A 19,274-nucleotide genomic window follows, 5' to 3' on the forward strand; every position below is an offset into this window, starting at 1 on the left:
GCCGCCCCGGCCCGGCACGGCCCCGGTCCCGGCCCTGCGCGCAGGTACCGCCGCGCGCCGGGGGAGTAGAGCGGGGCTGGGGGGGCTGCGCCTGAGGGTGGTGCCCCCCGCTGGGGGCGCCCCCCCTCCGCACCCGTAGGCCGCGCCCGGCCTGCTCTGGCCCGGCTGCACGTTGGGCCAACCGGGCCCCACCGCCACGTGAGCGGGGGGGAGGGCGTGTGGGGGGAGGTGGACTGACGGACGGCCAGAGCGGGGAAGGCCGCGGGCGGCCCCGGGACCGGGGGAGTGGGCGGGTCTGGCAGCCGCGCGGCGCTCCCGAGAGGGGTCGGCTCCCTGCGGCGGGGGAAGGGAAGGGCCGGCAGAGGTTTTGCATAGGAAGCAGCCTGCAGGGTGGGGAGAGCACCTGTTCACCCTCCCCTGCCTCTGTGCCCCGGTCACCTTGACTCGAGCTGTCGGTAGTGAATGGTAGAAGTGCGCAGTGGCCCTAAGGAAACCTTCCCTGAGAGAGACAGCAAGACTGCCCCCTGTGCTGGGGCCAAAGAGGTGCTGAATTTAAGATGCTCCTCCTCCTCCCCCCAGTCAGATTCTAGACATGGCAAACTTACCTGTCTGTTTTCGTTGTGGTTTTCCACTTGCAGAATCCAGCTATTGGAGTGTTGCCTTAAATTCTTGTTGTGCCCCCAGCCCTCCCCGCTCTGCAGCAGGACAAGCATGGGTGGGAGGGTGGGCTGACTCCTGCCACTTGCCCCACAACACTGTTTGCCTACTGCCTCCCCTGCTGCCTGCCCCCACCATCCTTGGCTGTGCTCCCACTCACCACTATTTACTCTCTGGTCCCAGTTTGACCACATGGCAGTAGTTACTCCAGCTTCAGCCTGGCCACACTGTGCTGGCAGGTCTGGGGTCTGAGCTGGAGTTGCCACCACCACGGCCATGTGGCCAGGATGACTTCCTCCCAACCATGTGCTCTATGCTGGAGCCAGGGCCTAAGCCAAAGGAGCTGGGCAGGAGGAACAGTCTATGACTCGGGGGCTTTTTTCCCCCTGTGTTAATTTGGGGAAAAATATGGTGTCTTGGAGTTGAGTACATATAGTATCCAAGCTGTCAAAGCAGTAAAAACATTGGAAATTTTAAAAAGTTTGGGAGCTTCTGATGTGAATTATATGATTTAGGGATGTAAATCTGTTGTATCTTATGTTTAAACAGGTACAGATCTAGTTAGTAATTGTCTGATGAGTCTCCAAGAAAAAAAAGGTGATGCAGAAAGTGATGACGTTTGTCTAGTTTAAATCGCCTATTCATTGTTTTGTATATACATGTGGACGTGATCCAGAAAACACAGTATTTTCAGAGTTAACAGTGAACCAGTACTTCAGTATTAACCCAGGTCTTGGGAGTCTAGGGTTCAATTATGTATTCCACCATAAATTTCCTGTCCCCTGTTTTTCCCCCAGACTCTTGTAAAATAAAATAAGTGTGTATTAGGGGTGCCGATAAAGATTTTCTTGGCCGATACTGATGAATGATTATTATCCAGCCATATTGGCGAATACCGACTGGATAGCTGATTTATAGGACTGCAGTGTCTCACTGGTAAGTCTGCTGGGGGAGGGGGGGAGGCAGGAGGAGGGTGCAGATCAAGGCCCCCACTTGAGGGAGTGGGCTGGAGCAGGTATTGCCCAGCCAGGGCTGTGAATGTTGCCCCAGGGTGGGGTGCGGGACAGAGCTGTGGGCAGCTCATCTGGGGTGGGGTGGGGGGTAGCTCCTTGTCACTGCATGACCCTCCGGTGGAGGCATGACGGGCATGTGCCCCCCTCCCCCCCCCCACATTTGTGTGTTGGGCAGGGGCAGGCTTGGAGCTGTACCAGCCTCTTCCTGGAAGAGGGGAGGGAAGGTAGGCTAGGCCAGGGGTGTGGGCAGGGCCTAGCGCAGTGCCTTGAGCAGGGACAGCACTAGGGGGCATTTGGGTGGCTATGACCACCCCAAAATTTTCCACGGTGCCCCCATAGCCACCCCTCCCAGCACCGCTGCTGCCTGCCCCATGCAGCTGAGCCTGCCTCGCCCCTGGCTTGACTACAGCCCCGGCTTAGCCCCCCTGCCAGAATGAGGCTGGCACTGTGCCTACAGCAGGCAGCCTGCCTTCACCCCACGCACAAGTTGGGGGAGGGGGAAGGGTGGATTTGGCCCCCATGTCTCCACTGAGCGGCCCGTCCTTCTCTACCCTCAGTGTCCCCCGAATGAGCCTCTGGCAGCTCCATCCCATACCCCATCCCACCTGGGCAGCGGTTGCCCCTGCCCTACTCCCTCTCTCACTGTTGGGGCCTCCATCTGCCCCCCTTTGCTCCTTCCCCTCTATAGACTTACTGGCCAGAGGCTGCTTTCCACTTTGCCAGGCTGCAGCATGCAACTGCATGCATGCACACAGCATTTATCAGTGACTATTGGCCAAAAAAAGTCAATCGCTGATGATGTTAATTTTTCTGTTATCGGTGCCTATCTGATATGCGACTGATATATCTGTGTACCTCTAGTGTTTGTACAAAAGTTTACATCTAAAAGATATTTGGGAGTAATGTCGCAATGATTATTAATTTGCTAACCATATGCATCTGCAGGCTAGTGTCCAGCTAAGCAGTATTAACAACTTATAATAATGAATTAAGTGAGTTATATCACTTGAGGCCAGAGAATTCCAAAGCACTTCATGAACTTAAGCTGATCTACAAAAATATGTATTCGGAATCATTACATGCCATTCTGGAGTGAATGGACAGTTGTAGTATACTCTGGAGCAAAATTGTGTTGTTCAGCATGAAGTTTAATAGCTTCAAGCAGGAGTATGCACAGTTGGGGTCTAGCTGGTATTTCATCTACGGGGCAACACTTTTTTGGGCTACTGTTCACTAAACTGACCACTGGCCTGATTCTTGGATGTTCAGAGGAAGAGTATTCAGTCTAGTCCAGTATTTACCATAGTTTCCTGTAATGGTTGATACCATGCAACCCTGCAACAGGCAATTACAGGATGACATAAATGAGAGAGAGCTTCCCTCCAGCTCTTATAATTGGGAGACTCATTTAACTGTTGAAATATGAATGTTTAATCTTGAAAAAACTAATTTTGTTTTATGCTGACCTCCAGACACTTGGCTTAGTACCTCAGTAATAAGTACAATAGGCTAATTTTGCAACTTGTGAAAATAGTTTTACTTTGCTTTTTTCTTCCCTTGAATTTATCATCTTTCAGTTGGATTGTCCTCTGTTGTCAGATGTTTCTGAGCTACTTGCTGCATGACACTTTTGTGTAGTCTTTTTATGTCCCTTCTTGCCCTGTTGAGTAAGATTGACAGCTCTAATTTTCTACTCTTAAGTGTTTTCTGTCCCCTAGCTGTTCTTGTTGCCAGGCTGTGATGCAATCTAATTCTGCTGCATCCTTTTTGTGATGGGATAGCCAAGACTGAACACAGTATTCCAAGCAAGGGTATATCATTTTCTTCAGTGTTTAGTTTCATTTAATTGCATTGCTTCCATGCTGGAATTTCAAGCTCACAACAGTGTAGTTTAATTCCTGGCTTTTTTCTGGGTTAAATCTGCAATGGATTTAAATAAGAAACTCTGTACTGTTGTATAGGTCATCTATTTGCTTTTTGTTTACACCTGTTTACGGACATATTGTGTCTTTGTTAGTGTGCTTATCTGTCTAATCCAGGGGCTGGCAAAATATATCCCACAGGCCGCATCCGACCCACTGACCCATTCTATCTGGCCCGTGGGGCCCCTAAAAAAATTAGAAAATAAATATTTATCTGCCCTGACTGCCTATCAAAGATGACAGGAGCCAGGGGGAGCAGACAGCAGGATTAAGCAGCCTGAGCAGCAAGGCTGGCCCGACCCCAACCTACCCCCACCCAGAAACTTCTGCCTACCAGGGGCTTCTAGCCTGGACCCCTGCCACCCTATGTCTGGTGCTGCTGCCAATGCTGGCCCTGATGCATCAGCACTGGCCCCTCCCACCGAGCTGTTGCTGCACTCCCTACACCCACTTGCTGACCCTTTTCCCCTGCCATGTGCAGCCATTTCCCTCATCCACTGGCTGGCCATTCCAGTACCACATGGTTCCCAGCTGCAGCACTGGGACTGCAGGAGCATCTGGGACATGGTGCCGCAGCAGTAAGTGGGGCCAGGTGTTGGGTAAGTGGCAAGAGAAGGGCAGTGGTGGCAAACAAGGGGGGAAGTGGGGCTGTGTCTGCCCCAGGGCCAGGAGCAGCTTGAGCACAGAGCCCAGGCTTGGAGTAGTGCTGGCAGGGGCTCTGCTTGCTGAGGGAGGGCAGGGCAGGCTGTGGGGAAACTCTCCCCATCCACATATGCCACAGTCCTCCCCAGCCACCCTCCCCCACACAGCCTTTCACAAACCCCATACCGACCCACACATACATTCACATGCTCCCTCACCTTGCATACACCCACATACACACACTCACAAACTGATACCCACCCACAATATACAAAAGTAAGACTTCATTTTATGCTATTATACCATCACCTCTATGTATACTACACAAACACAAGTAAACCAGGACAAAAATATTTTCTGAAATCAAATTAATGAATATTGTAGTATGTATGATTTTTATAATATAATTTGGTTTTTATCTGGTTCCAAGATGGCAAATTCCTTTGCTCAAAGGATTACTTTTGGGGGGCAAGGGGAGGGACTTCTGGTGGCAAAGGTCAGGGATTAGGGGGTGGGACTTCTAGTCCCAAGGTGGTGACCAGGGGGCAGGGCACTTGTCAAAGAGTGGGGCTACCCATTTGGCCCTCAATGACTTGCCAAAACTTGGTAAGTGGCCCTCCATCCAAAATAATTGTCTGCCCCTTGTCTTAAGCCCTTAGACAGGAAGCCTGCATTGGCCTATTGAAATATATGCACATATTGTGTGCTCTGTCTGATGGTGTTAGTATGAGTAGGAACTTTTACATGCTTTTACAAAAATGAGGCTGGGATATGAAAGCTATCAGTTTCCTAATGTATTACCCTCTTTGTGTGGTACAAATGCAGAATTTCAAAGCCTTTTATCAATGACCAGTCAGTGAGTTATTTTTGTTTTCTGCCATTGTATAGCTAGGGATCCTCTTCCAGAAAGGGAGTTTTCTTTGGAGATCTATTAGTATTTTATTATAAAATAGATCTTATGAACGAAGACATCATACTTCATTACTAGTTTGTATCCTGGGTATGAAAGCATGTGTGATAGTGTTACCTACCTGATATTTCCATCCTGGTTTTAGTTTGCTCATAGCTTTGTCAAATTGTTTGAGTTCATATTTTCAATAGGGATGTAAATATTGTTTTAAAATATTCATTTAACCTCCTTTAATTATATCGGTTAAACGATTAACTGATGACACAGCTACTTCTGGGAGCCACTTCCAGCTCCTGGAGCCCTTTGACTGGAGGGAGGGGGAATGGGGAAGAGGTAAGCCCAGCCAGACAACACTGCCCACCTGCAGCCCTGCCCTAGAAGGGAGAGAGCACCTGTGAACAAGCAGCTAATTGCTTAACTGATGAGGTATTAGGCTGCTCCCTGTTTCCATCTTAGGCTGTGTTTACTAGTGATCCTCCTGCCTGCCTGTCTGCTCTGCTGTCTTCTGATTCCTGCTGGGGCACTGCATGGCTTGCTTCCCTTTCCTTCTTCCCTGCCAGACTGTGTCAGCCAGAGCTAAAGGATAACCTGTAAGCTAACTGATTATCACTGTACTTGTCGGTTAAGCAATTCATGGTTTAACCTTTCACATCCCTAGTTTTCAGTTACTGGCATTATTTGGAAAGTTTCAGCTAACTTGGTGTGTCCAATACCATCAGCCATATTAAACTTAGATTATTTTTCTTTTAAAAAAATAGTTTTGAGAAGCTCTGGCTACCTCAATGCTCTACAGTACAGCTTGGAATTTGACAGGAGGCTTTTCTTGTGTCGAAGATGTGCTTTTTGTCAATCGGAGGAAAAAACCGTGCAAATTTAGGCAAACTTCAATACTGCACATGCAGTTCCTTATGTTAGAACAATTTTTCATAGGGAGAGGATGTTACATAATCACCTCTGAGTTCCTTTTCAGACTTTAAGGAAAAAGGAATCATGCTGTGTTCTGAAGCCATAACAGCCTTCCCTCCTATTCTAACTTTGACCTCATCACCAGACATCCTTACAGTTAATGTGATTGCTGTTTTTCTGCCTCATTGCCTAAGTGGCAGCTCACAATTAGAAACCACTGAAACTTAAGAAAAATTTGACTTAGGGCAGGGGCATGCAAAATGTAGCCTGAAGGCCAGATGTGGCCTGCCAGGCAATTTCATCCAGCCCACGGGCACCCACCAACTAACTAATTGTACCCTGCCCAGCCCATGTGCCTCACCCCCAGCCTTGTGGGTGGAATGGCTCAGCCCAGTCAATACATAGCTTCCGGGTGGGGCTGCTGCTGCCAATGCTGCAGCCCCTGGAGAGCTGCTTGGTTCCCAACTCATTCCAGGCACCAGGTAGGGGAACTGCAGCTGGGTAGGCGTGTGGGGCTGGGACTGGCAGCAGCATGGAGCCTGCGCCCAGAGGGGTGGCAAGCCAGCCTGCCTCTATTGTGCAGGCCTCCCCGCACCATATGCGCAGCTCCCAGCACTCATGTGCCACCATGGGAAGCCCCATGCGGTGAAGCTGGTTGCCTTCCCTGCCCCATGCAGCTGGCAGGACTCCACCAGAAGTAGTGGGGAGCCCTGCCCTCTGGTTCTGTGGTGGCAGCTGGCTCCATTGTGCCAGGAACTGCATGTGCTATTGCGCGGAACTCCCTGCAGCAAAATGGGCCAGCCTGGCTGCGCTCCTTGTTACCATGTGCAGCTCTGGCTGGAGCTGTGCCATTGGGCAGCAGCGCCTGTATAGGCCACAGGCACCCTGAGGGACCCCACCTCCTGCTGTTGCTGTGGCCTGTGATGGGGACTGTGCCAATGTGGGGAGGGTGTGGAGGGGTCCCCACTCTCCCTCATACCCAACAAGCACCACACTCCCACATCCTGCCCCCACAACCCGGCACGTATACACTCTCCCAACATACACTTACTTCTGTATACACTACACAAACACAAATCATCACAGAGATATTTTTTGTAATACCTACTATAACATATTTATTTGACTTTTAGTATATGATTTTTTTTCTGGTTCCAAGAAGGCAGCCCTCTCCTCCCAAAAGGAGTGTTTTCTGGGGGGGCAAAGGGAGGGACTTTGGGTGGCAAAGGGTCAGGGGTTAGGGGCAGTCCCAAGATGGTGACCAGGGGGTGGGGCACCTGTCAAGGGAGAGGCTATTCTTGCTGCCCTAAGCCAGTGGTCTCCAAAGTGTGGTGCACGTAAGACAATCCATTGGGGTGCGGGAAGAAAATATTAGAACTTGTATATAGAATGGAAATAATATATATATATACACATACATACATACATACATATACATATATTGGGGGTGTGGGCTCAAAAATTTTTTACTGATAGGGGTGTGTGATCAAAAAAGTTTGACGACCACTGCCCTAAGCAACTCACCAGAGCTCATTAAGCAGCCCTCCAGCCCACCCCTGACTTTAAAAAAAGGTTGCCAATCCCTCATATACACAGGACTGCTATTGGTGGCCCTCTCATTCAATAAATAGTGGTTCATTGGCTGGAAACAGGAGAGATTTTAAAAACAGATATGTCTTCTAACTTTTTTCACTAGTTATGCTTCTGATAATGGGAGCTTGGTCTTTAGAGCAACTATTAAGTGTTTTGCTAGAAAAAGATGGCATCCAGAACACTGGGTACATTTTGTTTGTTAACTGTGCTATTTTTAGAACATGGGAGCCCAGATCAGTAACAGAATAAGCACATAGCCTTAATTGTCAGTCAAGGCTTTAAACTGTAATGTAGTTCATTTTCTTTTTAATTTTTTTTAGCTTGTGTTGAACGGAGCCTGGGAATCCTTTCTTTGCTGCAAAAGTGAATAACGTGAGCACCAGGCATCACAAAGCAGTGGAGGAGTTGAGTGCTATTTAACTGAACCTTTGCTTCATGACTGGAACTTCAGTGTGGAAATGTTACATACTTTTTCCCCCCCCACGTGGATTAAAAATGAATCATTTTGCTAGGACCAGCCTTAGAAGTACTCCATAATTTTTTTCCCTTTACTAGACTTTTTTTTTTGTAAGACACTGAAAATTGAATTGATATTCCATCAGTTCTTAACTGGTAGCTTGCTATTATGAGATTTTAAAAACTACAGGCTGTGGGAAGGTACTGCTGTCTTCTCATAGAGGGAGGGGCTGGTGGTGCTAGAAAAGGTGTAAATTTGATGGATGAATGAATATTTTTAGAAGCCTTGGACCTCTTATCCTGAAGTAGTGAGCCACTGGCTTCATTAGGAACATCGAATTGATTCATTTCAAGTTGCAGGACATCTGCAGCTCCTGTGTACTTCAGTGACATTTGGGACACACATGGCACCTTTAACCTGTGCACTTTATTTTCAAAATGAGTAACGTGAAGGAAAATACACGGACAAGTTTCATTACCTTGATACTATTTTTGTTGGACCATTGGCCAGTTTCTCAACCCGTGGTTCATGACTCAAAAGTGGGTTGCAAGAATATATGACATGTCCGTGAACAAATTTTTAAAATGGATTCTCCTTTAAAGGAGAAAAATGTTGGAAACAGTGACTTTTCGCATACAGGGTGGCGGAGTTCCAGCTTGGGGCCCTCCTGCCCCACACACTTCCCTCTTGCCCCATATAGTGGGGGTGGAGGGCAGTGGGTCGGGAGTGAGGAGCACTGGGTTGGGACTGGCCATTGATGTGTACAAATAGGTCCTGGTACAAAAAAGGTTGAGAACCATTCTGTGTTCTAGATGTACTGCCTCTGGTGGTAATGTGTTGCTGCAGAAGAAAACACGCAGAAAAGCTCACTGCATAAGGGATTCTGTATTGCTTATTGATCATTGTAGATTAACCACTCTAATATGAAGAGCATGAGTGTTTCTTTTGGTTGCAGGATGCCATAAACTGTTCATTTGCATAATGTCTTAATGTCATGAATGAATGGATTCTGTAGATTTGACTGTGTTGCATGAGTTAATGACTCCTAAACTTCTCATCTTAAATTCCCTAAATGCATCATTCTTGCTTTTTATTTATTTATTTTTTAATTATAGTTATGTATGGATGGTAAATGGACAGCTTTCATTAAACTATCTACTTTAATTCTGAAGTTTTTCTGAGTATTCTTAGAGTTAAGAATCTGTCAGTATAATTGAGAAGTTGAATTCCAGGTGCATACAAGTTAACCATTCTGTCATCTCTCAATTTGTATAAATCAATAGGAAAGGTTAAAAAAAAGTTCTTGGTTTTCTAGCTAGATATATGCAGCCATGAGGGAAACATAACTACTTCTTCACTTTTTCAACTAAATAAAGGATATTAATTTTTTTTACCTGATGTGATACCATTGGGAAATTCCATTCTCACTGTGCGTTACTCTTTTTAGAGGAGGTAGAACAAGTGGAAGTGGAAACTGATCTTTACTTATACTGCAGTGTTATCTCTTAGCACGTGCCACTGTTTGAATTTAAGACCATGAATTGGATTGTTCATATACACCAGGGATGACAACCTACAGTTTGCAAAGGGATTGTAACCAGCCCACAGAGCAGGTACAGTGGTGGTGATTTGGCAATGGAGACATTCAGCAGTGAGCAGGTGCATCAGAAGTTCATCGGCAGCATTTGGTGGTGGGGAAATCCCCAGCCTAGGGCAGGATGCAGCAGTGGAGGCTCAGTTGCAGGTGCTGTCCCACCTTAGACTGAGTTTTGTTAATTCAGCTAGCTGTTACTCAAAGGTTGTCAGTCCCTAGCGTACAAAAGAAAGTAGCATGCAAGGTGACATTGCATATTCTTTCCATGATAGTAAATTCCCATGATGGTAGTTTGAGCACTGTCCCTGAGGTAAAGAGAAGTACTTTGTGCTCTGTTTCAGTGAGTTGGCTTATTTGTCCAGTAAATTATCTGATCTCCCTGTGACTTAGGGCTACTAACTCTCCTCTGCTCCACTTCAAGGTCTCTTTGCAGTAGAAATTTATTCTGCCCAAAAATAGTTGCTCTAGCATCCCTTAACTGCTGTGAAGGAATCAGTATGTCTTAGCGATTGTTATGGTAATGGACTCTAGCTGCAAACAGACATCAGCTTCATGCCACCATAATGTTTTTTATGATGTCACAAAGTAAAAGAAGAGAGACATCTGTGCTCTTTGTCATGCTAAAAATGCCCAAATTTCTAGCCCTGATAAAAGGTAGTATATACCTAGGTCTCTGTTTTGAAGCAAGTGTCTTTGTTTTAAGGTGGATGAGTGGAGGCAGCCTAGAGCTGCCTGTCCTCTCCATCCAACCCAGTCAGGTTCTTCTGGAGTTTTGGGGGCCTGATCCTGCACACCCTAGGAATTCCTTGTAGGGGATTTTCCAAGATGCACAGGATTGGGCCCAAGAAGCCCCAGGAGTACCTGACTTGGTTTTCTCGTTTGCAGAGGTGTATCCTGAGTCAGAATCCATGTGTGTTCCCCTGAAAGATGCACCGTGCTGGCACAGGTGTTCTTCAGCAAATGGGGGAACTCTGGATTTTTCTGATTGCAGAGGCATGCCTTGAGTGTTATCTTGCAGGATTGGGCCCCTGAAGCCCTGGTGGCAGCAGAGACCTCACCCTGCAGTGGGTAATGTGTGTTTTTTTTGGCCCAATGAAGCAGATGAGCCGTGCCAGGAGACATCCTAGCACAGCTGATCTGTACATCTGTGCCAGTTTATTGTTTAAACTGTATTATGTAATGCCAGTCATGTTTAATTGAATTTTACTGAAACTACATTGAATAGAGCAGAATCCTCTAAAGGCAGAGGTGTGCTTTGTGATTCAGTAGGTGAGGAATGGTTTGCATAGCTTGTTAGAAAGGAATGGGGCTAAGGTATCGCATCAGGTCAAAAATTAATACCCTTTATTAATTGCCCTTGTAGCTAGTGTACTCCAAGACACTTCTCATCTAGTCTAGACTTGTAGTGTTTATGTTTTCCTTTACTTTCTCCTAAGTCTGCAGTATACTTCCAAAATGCACAATCTAAGTTCGTATTTAGAAACAGTAACAATTTAAGTGGTTTGGGGGTGGAGGAAAAGCTGTCTCTTGGCAGTCATCTGACTAAGCAAAGGATTACAAATTTGGACCTTTAACCTTGCTCTTTGCCCCCCTGTGTTTAGCAAATTTTAGATCAGTGGAAGTACATATCAGGATTTTTCTTTTTTTCCTAAGCCAGCCTTTTAAAATGAGAAGGCCTTTTGGTGTTATCTGTAATGCAGCTGGTGGACACCTACAAAGAATCTCCCCTTAGTACTGGTAGCCTTCTTTTCCTGTGTGTATAGAAACAGCCATAACTTGAAACCATCAACATCTTTGCACTGTCTGATCTTACTATGCATCTTCCTGCCTCTAGCATCTACTTGAGTCTTGTCTTAAATTTATTATAATCTCTCCAAGGTTCGGGCTTTATTTCTCTACCTTTGCACAGCACTTGTGCAACCTCTGGACAGTAATGCAGTACCAGGGTGGATAAAAAAATTATTAAAAACATTTTTTAATGATTTTTAAAATATGAATTAGAGTTTTTGATTTAATCTTTTTTTTTGTGAAGATGCTTTTAAAAAAAATAAACCTATATAAAGATAGTTTTAAGTTAAGATATGTTAGTGCTCAAAGACACCGTCATGGAATAGGGATTATAACTTCTAATTTATATACTGTTTGAGACAATATATTCATGTAACCTTTTTAGAAAAGTTTTGTAAATAGGTCACAACAGGCCACGGACTATATTAGGGGTCCAATCTTATGGGGTTCTCAGAGGCTTCTCTATAGGTTAATAAAGATTAAAGAAAACCACTCTACCCAATGGGACTTGGTGCTCAGTCTAGAAGTTCCCATCAAGTATCTCTGTGATGCTTAGTTTCAGTTTTCAAAGTGTGAATTTGTGTCTCCAGAGACAACTTCTTGTTAACAGCAGTATATGGAGATGAGAGATAACAGACCTGATTTACCCTATTGTCTCTGCAAATCTGTGTAGTCAGTTAAGCCCTTACCTCTCTCTCTAAAAGTACAAGATTCTAAGAAGTTAATAGAGGATTGTTGGGGTGGAGTAGATCTGGGCAAGGAGGAGGTATATGGAGATAAATGCAAGGAGGGAGAGGCAATAGAAACAAAAAGGAAACATTTCAAGCAAAATGTTCCAAAAGTCTTGAGGGATAAGTTTCTGAGTATAGCATATCCATTAATGTGAGATCTAGTGAGAGAATGGTACAGTTATAATAGAAGGAAAAACCTATCATGGCAGCAGGCTTCCCAGGCTGTAAAAGAGACCCTGTTTGGGAATATTTTAATGAAGGTTATATTAAACAGCAAGTATGCACTTTTTGTAGAAAACGGTGATTAAATCGAGCCTTCCTGACCAGTGATTTAAATAAACTTGATTTAAATCAAATCCCCCTTGTAGCAATACATAACTGTAGTGTTGCCAATCCCAGTCAAATCATGAGACTTTATAAAACAGTTTCTTTTTTAAAGCTATGAGTGTGTGGGTACTTTTGTCACATTTCTAGTCCTGAAGATTAGAAGCTATCAGATGAAAGTTCAGGCTGAAGTGATCATTTTCTCCAGAAGCTTAGGCTCTAATAAAACAGCAGTATCACTAACTCTGCATTAAAATCACAATAGTGGAAACATTGGGTGCAGGCAGATGTGAAGTTTGCAGTGCTTTAAAGTGCAGCTGCATTTTCAGGCAATCAGGACTCATAGTAGAGAGATCTTTTATTAGACCAACAGGATTTTTGCAAAAATTCTTTAATTGCAAGCTTAATTGCACAAACACCTTTCATCGGGCATTGGAAAAAAAGATTATAAAAAGACTGTGACCACCTGAAACCTGAGATCCTGCTCCTGCCTTTGTTTCAAGGTAACTTGCATCATCCCAGATCCTCACAGGAGGTGAGAAGCTCTATAACAGCTATGCACTGACTCCCCAGAGGAGTTTTCCATCTATTGACTCCTCTATAAGATCCTATGAAATATGAACTTTCATTTCTAGAGGAAACCCAGAGGAACTTTTACAATCTTTTCTCCAATGCCTGATGAAGGGTGTTTATGCCTGAAAGCTTGCAATTAAAGAATTTTTTTTGCAAAAATCTTGCTGGTCTAATAAAAGTTATCATCTCTACTACGAGTCCTGATTGCCTTTTCCTCTACACCAATACAGCTACAACCTGGATACCTGGCTGCATTTGGAAGCATTTAAAAATGGACCATTTCAGCTACAACCACCCCCCTTCCCCAGGTCACACCTCCCAGCTATCGAACTTCAAAACTGCAGCAGTCTGCTCTCTGGCCAGGAGGCTGTGGTTACCTGTGGCTTTGCTTCACCACCTTCCTCCCGTGCTTCCCTTTTCCTCTCCGGGGTAGGCAGTGAGTGGAGTGGAGTGAATTGTCGGTGACGTTTATCCCCGTTTCTCAGAAGCTGTGGCTTTGCTCTTCCCTTCACCATGAGAGAAGGAGAAGGGAGATATGGAGCTCATGTCAGTGCAGTGGGTGCTCTCTTGTCAGCTCTGCCTTTCTTCTCCCAGAGTGCTTCCCTGCTGGAACCGAGAGAGCCTGTGCTGCTTCCTCTGGAACAGGGAGACCTAACAGAGTTATATGTGGATTGGGGGCGGGAAATCGGGAATCCTGGCTACCAATGGCTACCCTTCATCATGGCGTTCTCAAGATGTAGCTACTGTTACAGTTGTAAGGATTGCTGGGTAAGCTGACAAGAAATGTGGTCCCTACCACATTTTTGGTGTGTGGTTTTTCAGAGGAAAATCATAACCAGCAGTACAAGTATTATCTAGGAAGGAGGACCCGAAGTATTGACTGCTGGAAGTGGTCATGATATTTTATACTATCCTATTTATATTGCTGAACACTATGACCAAGGTCCAAGGGCACTTTAGTGCAATGCAGTGTTAAAATGCAGTGGTGGCTTGGACCGGTTTAGCTAAATGCTTGGTAGCTGTGCATGCTGGTAGGTCAGTATGAAGGTATATATAAAGACTGACAACAGTGTAAATTAATGTATGAATAGTTTTGTACTAGTGTGGTTGCATCCAGATTTCTGGGTTTTATAGCTGGAATTAAATTGCTACCAGGCTTGTTCTCTTGGGACAAAAACCATAGTGAATCTTGTAAACAATATCTGAAGAGTTAGGTAGGGAGAGGCAGCTTTCAGACACTGTTTTGTTCCTGTTTTTGTTCCTGTGAAATGTCTGGGTGACAGTTACTTAACATTTATAGTATGTTAGCCATATTATACAAAAAGAGCAGGAGAGAGGAAATATAGAACATGAGAATGAGGAATGGGGAGAGAATTATTAATAGTTTAAGTGAGGCTGGAGTGAATAGACTTACTATTTTAGCTTTAATCAGCAGAAGAGTAAAATTGTAGAAGTTCATCTGATACCTGTGTGTAAAGGTGCATTTCATCTGCTCCTTGTATCTAATCTCCAGCTCTCAGCATTAAGTCCACACCTTTATTTGTGCAGTTCTATCAATTTCCAGTGGCTTCTCAGTTAGCCCTTTGGCCCCAAACAGTCCTTCTGCTGTGGCTTGTTTGTTTTGAAGCTTTTCGTGGGAGTAGAACGAAGATATGGGGCGAGTAATAACATTTTTTGGGGAAAGTGGTGAATGATACTGGGAGAGAGGAAAAGGGGAAGGTAATGGGTAATGAGACTGTCAGTGCAAAGATGCACACTCCATACACAAGAACAAAGCTAAAAATGGAAAAGGCTGTATAAGAGGAGTAGATTTTTCAGATGTGTCAAAAGTTGACAGCATGTTGCAGTTAGTTGTAGTGCTATTGCAAGGGTTTGTGTCTACATAGGAGTTATCAGTGTAAGTAAAAGAAGACTTATCTGGTGCAAAACTTAAGCCACTCGCTTTGAGTGACTAATTTCCATCTGAGCTAAAGTTACTCCTAGTTCATTAGCTAAAATGATACAATGGTTTTGTATCAAGAGCGCTGGTACAGTCATTTTTAAAAAATTAACTAGAACTATTATTTTAAAATAATAAAAAAGCAAAAAATAAAAAAGAGCGGGACAGGAACTCCCCTTGCCCCTGGGAGAGCATGGAGGGGAAGTTGGGAGGCAGAGTTCTTGCTTTCTTTGGGGACCATGGTACACCACTGCACCCCCTCTGGATCTCCCCTTAAAGGCTCCCATAATTCCTTAATGCTAGAACCATGGAGGGTAACAGTTTAAAAGATTACGAAGTGAAACTTGGAGTAAAGACTTTTTTGCTTTTCCTTTGTAGTATCTGCCAGTCTGGTACATAAATTTAGTGTAAAAGAATAGGGCAGCTGTCAAGTTGGTCCAGTTGTTTTTATGAATCCCTGTCCATACACAGTGTGGTAATGTCTAGGAGTTTAGTATTTACATTCTCAAGTTCTCCAGTATCTGTTTAAAAATATATATGAATATGCCTGATCTAACATTGATCGCAAGTAAGAACGCTTATATCTTTGTAGGTGAATTTATTAGTGCCTGCTGACTTTCAAAACAGCCCTTTAATAGTTACCCTTTCTATCAGGGCTGTTCAAGAAATGCCTGAATGTTTACCTTGCTAAGGTCATCTGACCCCAGCTGACTTCCTACCCTTTGGGCAGGGCCTGGACCCGATGATCTTGCGAGGAGGTCCCTTCCAGACCTAACGTCTATGAAATCAGAACACTGTTACACTTGTCATAGTCTACAGAGGGTTGAAGATAATTTTGTAAAATTTGGTAAAGGTTTAAGTCTCTTTATAGGGCAGATTTAAATCAGAATAATAGACGTTTTGAGTTGACCATCTCCAATTCTTTAGGCATTCAAATGATCGAATCTTTGTTTATAGCAGTCTTTTAAAATTGTCAGTTTTTGCAAACCTGTCAACAAAATCTGCCTTTTTGATGTGATGAAAAATTCTTACCTGTCTACAAAACTACTTCTGGAGAAAACGTGTATAGAATGTGTTTTTGTGGCCATTGAACAGTCATAAAACATTCTTTTCAGGTATGCTGAATTTTAGTTATCGGGACAACACAGGTTGTTTAAAAACAACAAAAACAAAAAACCCTAGTACATAAGATGTCTGTATTTTCAGTTCTCTGATTGGAAGTGGTGTGTGCTGTTAGATGTATCTTCATACTTGCATTCAAACAGTGGTTGTATTGGGTTATCTATTGGTAATTCAAATGCTACCTTAATTTTCAGAACATATGCGGTTTCCAAACTTTGTATTTAAAATAAGTGCTGTCTGAGGTACATAGATGCTATATGCAAAAATCTAATGTTGCTATTTTTTTTTAGGTTCTTGAGGTTTAAGAACATGGCAGACATTGACAAGTAAGTAAAGTCTTTTGACTGCTAAGTTTGACTGTAACTGTCACAGACTTTAACAAAGTAGGCTGTAGCTTATGAAAACTCATCACTTTCTGAATGAGTTAATCTTCAAGGTGTTGCTGTGTCTTCTGTTTTACTATATCTGCTATTCTGTTCTTCCAACTGCTGTGACAACTGAATAGTTCTTGTCTTAATGTAAACAATATTACATTGCCATAACATCTGTTTCATGTTGTATTTTACTAAGTGTTCTGCCAGGATCTTCATAGCAATAGAGATTAAGCAAAATTTGACTTGTATATAATTTGTTCAACTACCAGATGTAATTTAAGTAGTGTAATAAAGGATTAAAGCTACCAGCATTATCATTACTGCTATCAGGCTGGACATGACTTCTCTGTCCCTGTAGTAAGTGGTTTTCAAATCAATAAATAGTAACCTACTATGGAATATATACCCATTTTATAGATGGAGAAATGCTGTGAGCGGGGAAGTTGGTTAATTTGCTTGAGGTCAACCAGACAGTTGCAAGGGAATCTCCAAAATGGGATTAGATAGGAATCATTTTCAGAAATCTGTTCCTTTCTGTGAACTGCTAAACCACTATTTGAATATCAGAAGTAAAATTAATAGATTTATTTCTGGTTAGATTTTACTCGGGGAAGGAAATTTAGACCAAAATAGAATACATCATTCTGTTGTTTACACTGGGACTTAATACAGTATTTGTAACTAGCTTTGTAGACCAAGTTCTAAAATGTGTCTTGTTTTTAAAAAAAAATAAAAATGTGGGTGGGAATAGGTAACAATAACCTCTTGACCCTCAAATTTAATGTTTCTAATAGCAAAGAACAGGCTGAACTTGACCAGCAGGATATGGAAGATGTTGAAGAAGTGGAAGAAGAAGAAACTGGTGAGGATGCCAACAGCAAAGGTAATACATACATTAAAGACATGTTGAGCTATTGCATACTGGCATCCAAAGAAATATTAAAGGCACCTAAAGTAGCTAATACGAATCCTAATATTAGTCATAAGTTCCTTAACCACAGAATATTATTCTTCTACATCAGTGGTTCCCAGCCTTTTTTTGCCATGACCTACTGCTGGGAGCAGAGTGCGGCTGCGGTGCTGGTGGCCCAGGGGCAGGGGAGCTCCCAGCATGCAGCACAGCTTGTATTTTGTGTGCAGTGCTGCCAGGTCCCTGCAGCCCTCATTTGGGTCGCAGCCCGAGGTTAGGAACCACTGTTCTACAGGATTTGTAATGATTATTTATTACTAATGTAGTGTCTATAGCAGGGGGTGGCAACCCCTGGCGCACATGCCAGAGCATGACACGCGAGGCCATTTTGCTTGGCACGTCACAGGTGGCCCAGGCTCTGGGCAGCTGTTGCTAACCTTGAAGCCTGGGCTGCTTGCAGCAGGAAGCTGCAAGCCCTGCTGCAGGCAGCTCACAGGGGTTCTGTGGTAGGGAGCCAGGAGGTGTGCGTGCACCTACTGCTGCCACAGAGCCAGTACTGGGGCTCCAGACACTGCTGCAGCTGTTTGCAGCCTACCTACTGCATGCAGCTGCCCAGAGCCCAGGCCAACTGTGGCAGGCAGCTGGGAGGCTGCATGCAGGCTGCTGCACCATAGTCTGGTGCCCTGACTGGGCTTTGTGGTGTTGGTGGCTGCACATGTGTCTCTGGGTGGATGATGGGGAAGAGACCAGAGCAATGCAATCTCTGCCCAGTGGTGTGCATGCTCCCACCGCCAGCAGTGAGGATCAGGCCCCTTCGAGCTCCCCCTGCTACCTACCCCTGGCTTACCAAGTGGAGGCATGGGTCATATTGGGGCATTTTTGGCACTCCAGCCAAAGAACTTGTCAACCCCTGGTCTATTGTCATTATTTTTATTAGCCATAGCAAGCAGCAGTTCAGCAGATTTTCTGTTTATCAATGCATGACAAAGCTTTTACTAGTTTCCATGTCTGTCAGTGTTCACAAATGAACTTTACCATTTATCTAGCTTAATTTCAGAAACCATTCAGGTTCAAAGCAATTGTCACAATAAATGGGGAATGTGTAAAAACAAGTAAAAGCAAAACCCAAGAACTTCTCATCCCAGAACACTTTGCTTGACAATTTGCTGTGCAGTACAAGTGCTCCTTGGAGTCTAATAAAGAATTTGAAAAGTAAATAGATGAAGATTTATGTGAATAGCAACAAATGATTTTTGTTTTATATAAATCTGCAAATCTACTATAGAATTGCTAGATCTGTTGAAATGCTAGATTAAAGTAACTATTTGAGCATGATAAAGATACTGTAAAAAGTTTATAGCTCAAGTATGAGAAGAATATTATTATTTTTTTTTTTTATTTTAGCTCGACAGCTGACTGTGCAGATGATGCAAAACCCTCAGATTCTTGCAGCCCTTCAGGAAAGACTTGATGGTCTGGTAGGAACATCTACAGGATATATAGAAAGGTATGACTTATTTTCATTTGCTGTTTGTTGCAATATGTTTGTTTATTTTACTTTTTTTATTATTAAGTAATCTCGAGGTACATAGAAGTACTCCAACATTATTCAGGGAATTTCTTTACTTCTAAACGATATTAAATGCTAGTAATTTTAAATTACTGCTCATGTCATAGTAAATGTAGAAACAGCTAACATTTAGTCCAAAAGCATATAATAAACTTCAGGATGGAAAACAGCAGGCACTGAATCTCTTCATGACAACTTTGAGAAGGGAGAGTAGATGAGGAGCTGTTGTGGCATATGTATTATGTCTTT

General features: G+C 43.9%; 1 protein-coding gene across 1 annotated transcript in view; it reads left to right on the forward strand.

Annotated features, from left to right (window-relative positions):
- Positions 1 to 6: 6 nt before the first annotated feature.
- The window catches only part of NAP1L1 (nucleosome assembly protein 1 like 1), a 45,306-nt gene continuing 26,038 nt past the window's right edge, over positions 7 to 19,274 (forward strand). Inside the window, exons 1-4 of the mRNA XM_019543188.1 lie at positions 7 to 44; positions 16,462 to 16,497; positions 17,340 to 17,428; positions 18,860 to 18,962. Of these exons, the coding sequence (XP_019398733.1) occupies positions 16,481 to 16,497; positions 17,340 to 17,428; positions 18,860 to 18,962 (209 nt within the window). The 5' untranslated portion in view covers positions 7 to 44; positions 16,462 to 16,480. The remainder of the gene's footprint in view (positions 45 to 16,461; positions 16,498 to 17,339; positions 17,429 to 18,859; positions 18,963 to 19,274) is intronic.

This window comes from Crocodylus porosus, unplaced genomic scaffold (genome assembly GCF_001723895.1).
Source record: "Crocodylus porosus isolate Cpor-Errol unplaced genomic scaffold, CroPor_comp1, whole genome shotgun sequence".
Lineage (NCBI taxonomy): Eukaryota > Metazoa > Chordata > Crocodylia > Crocodylidae > Crocodylus > Crocodylus porosus.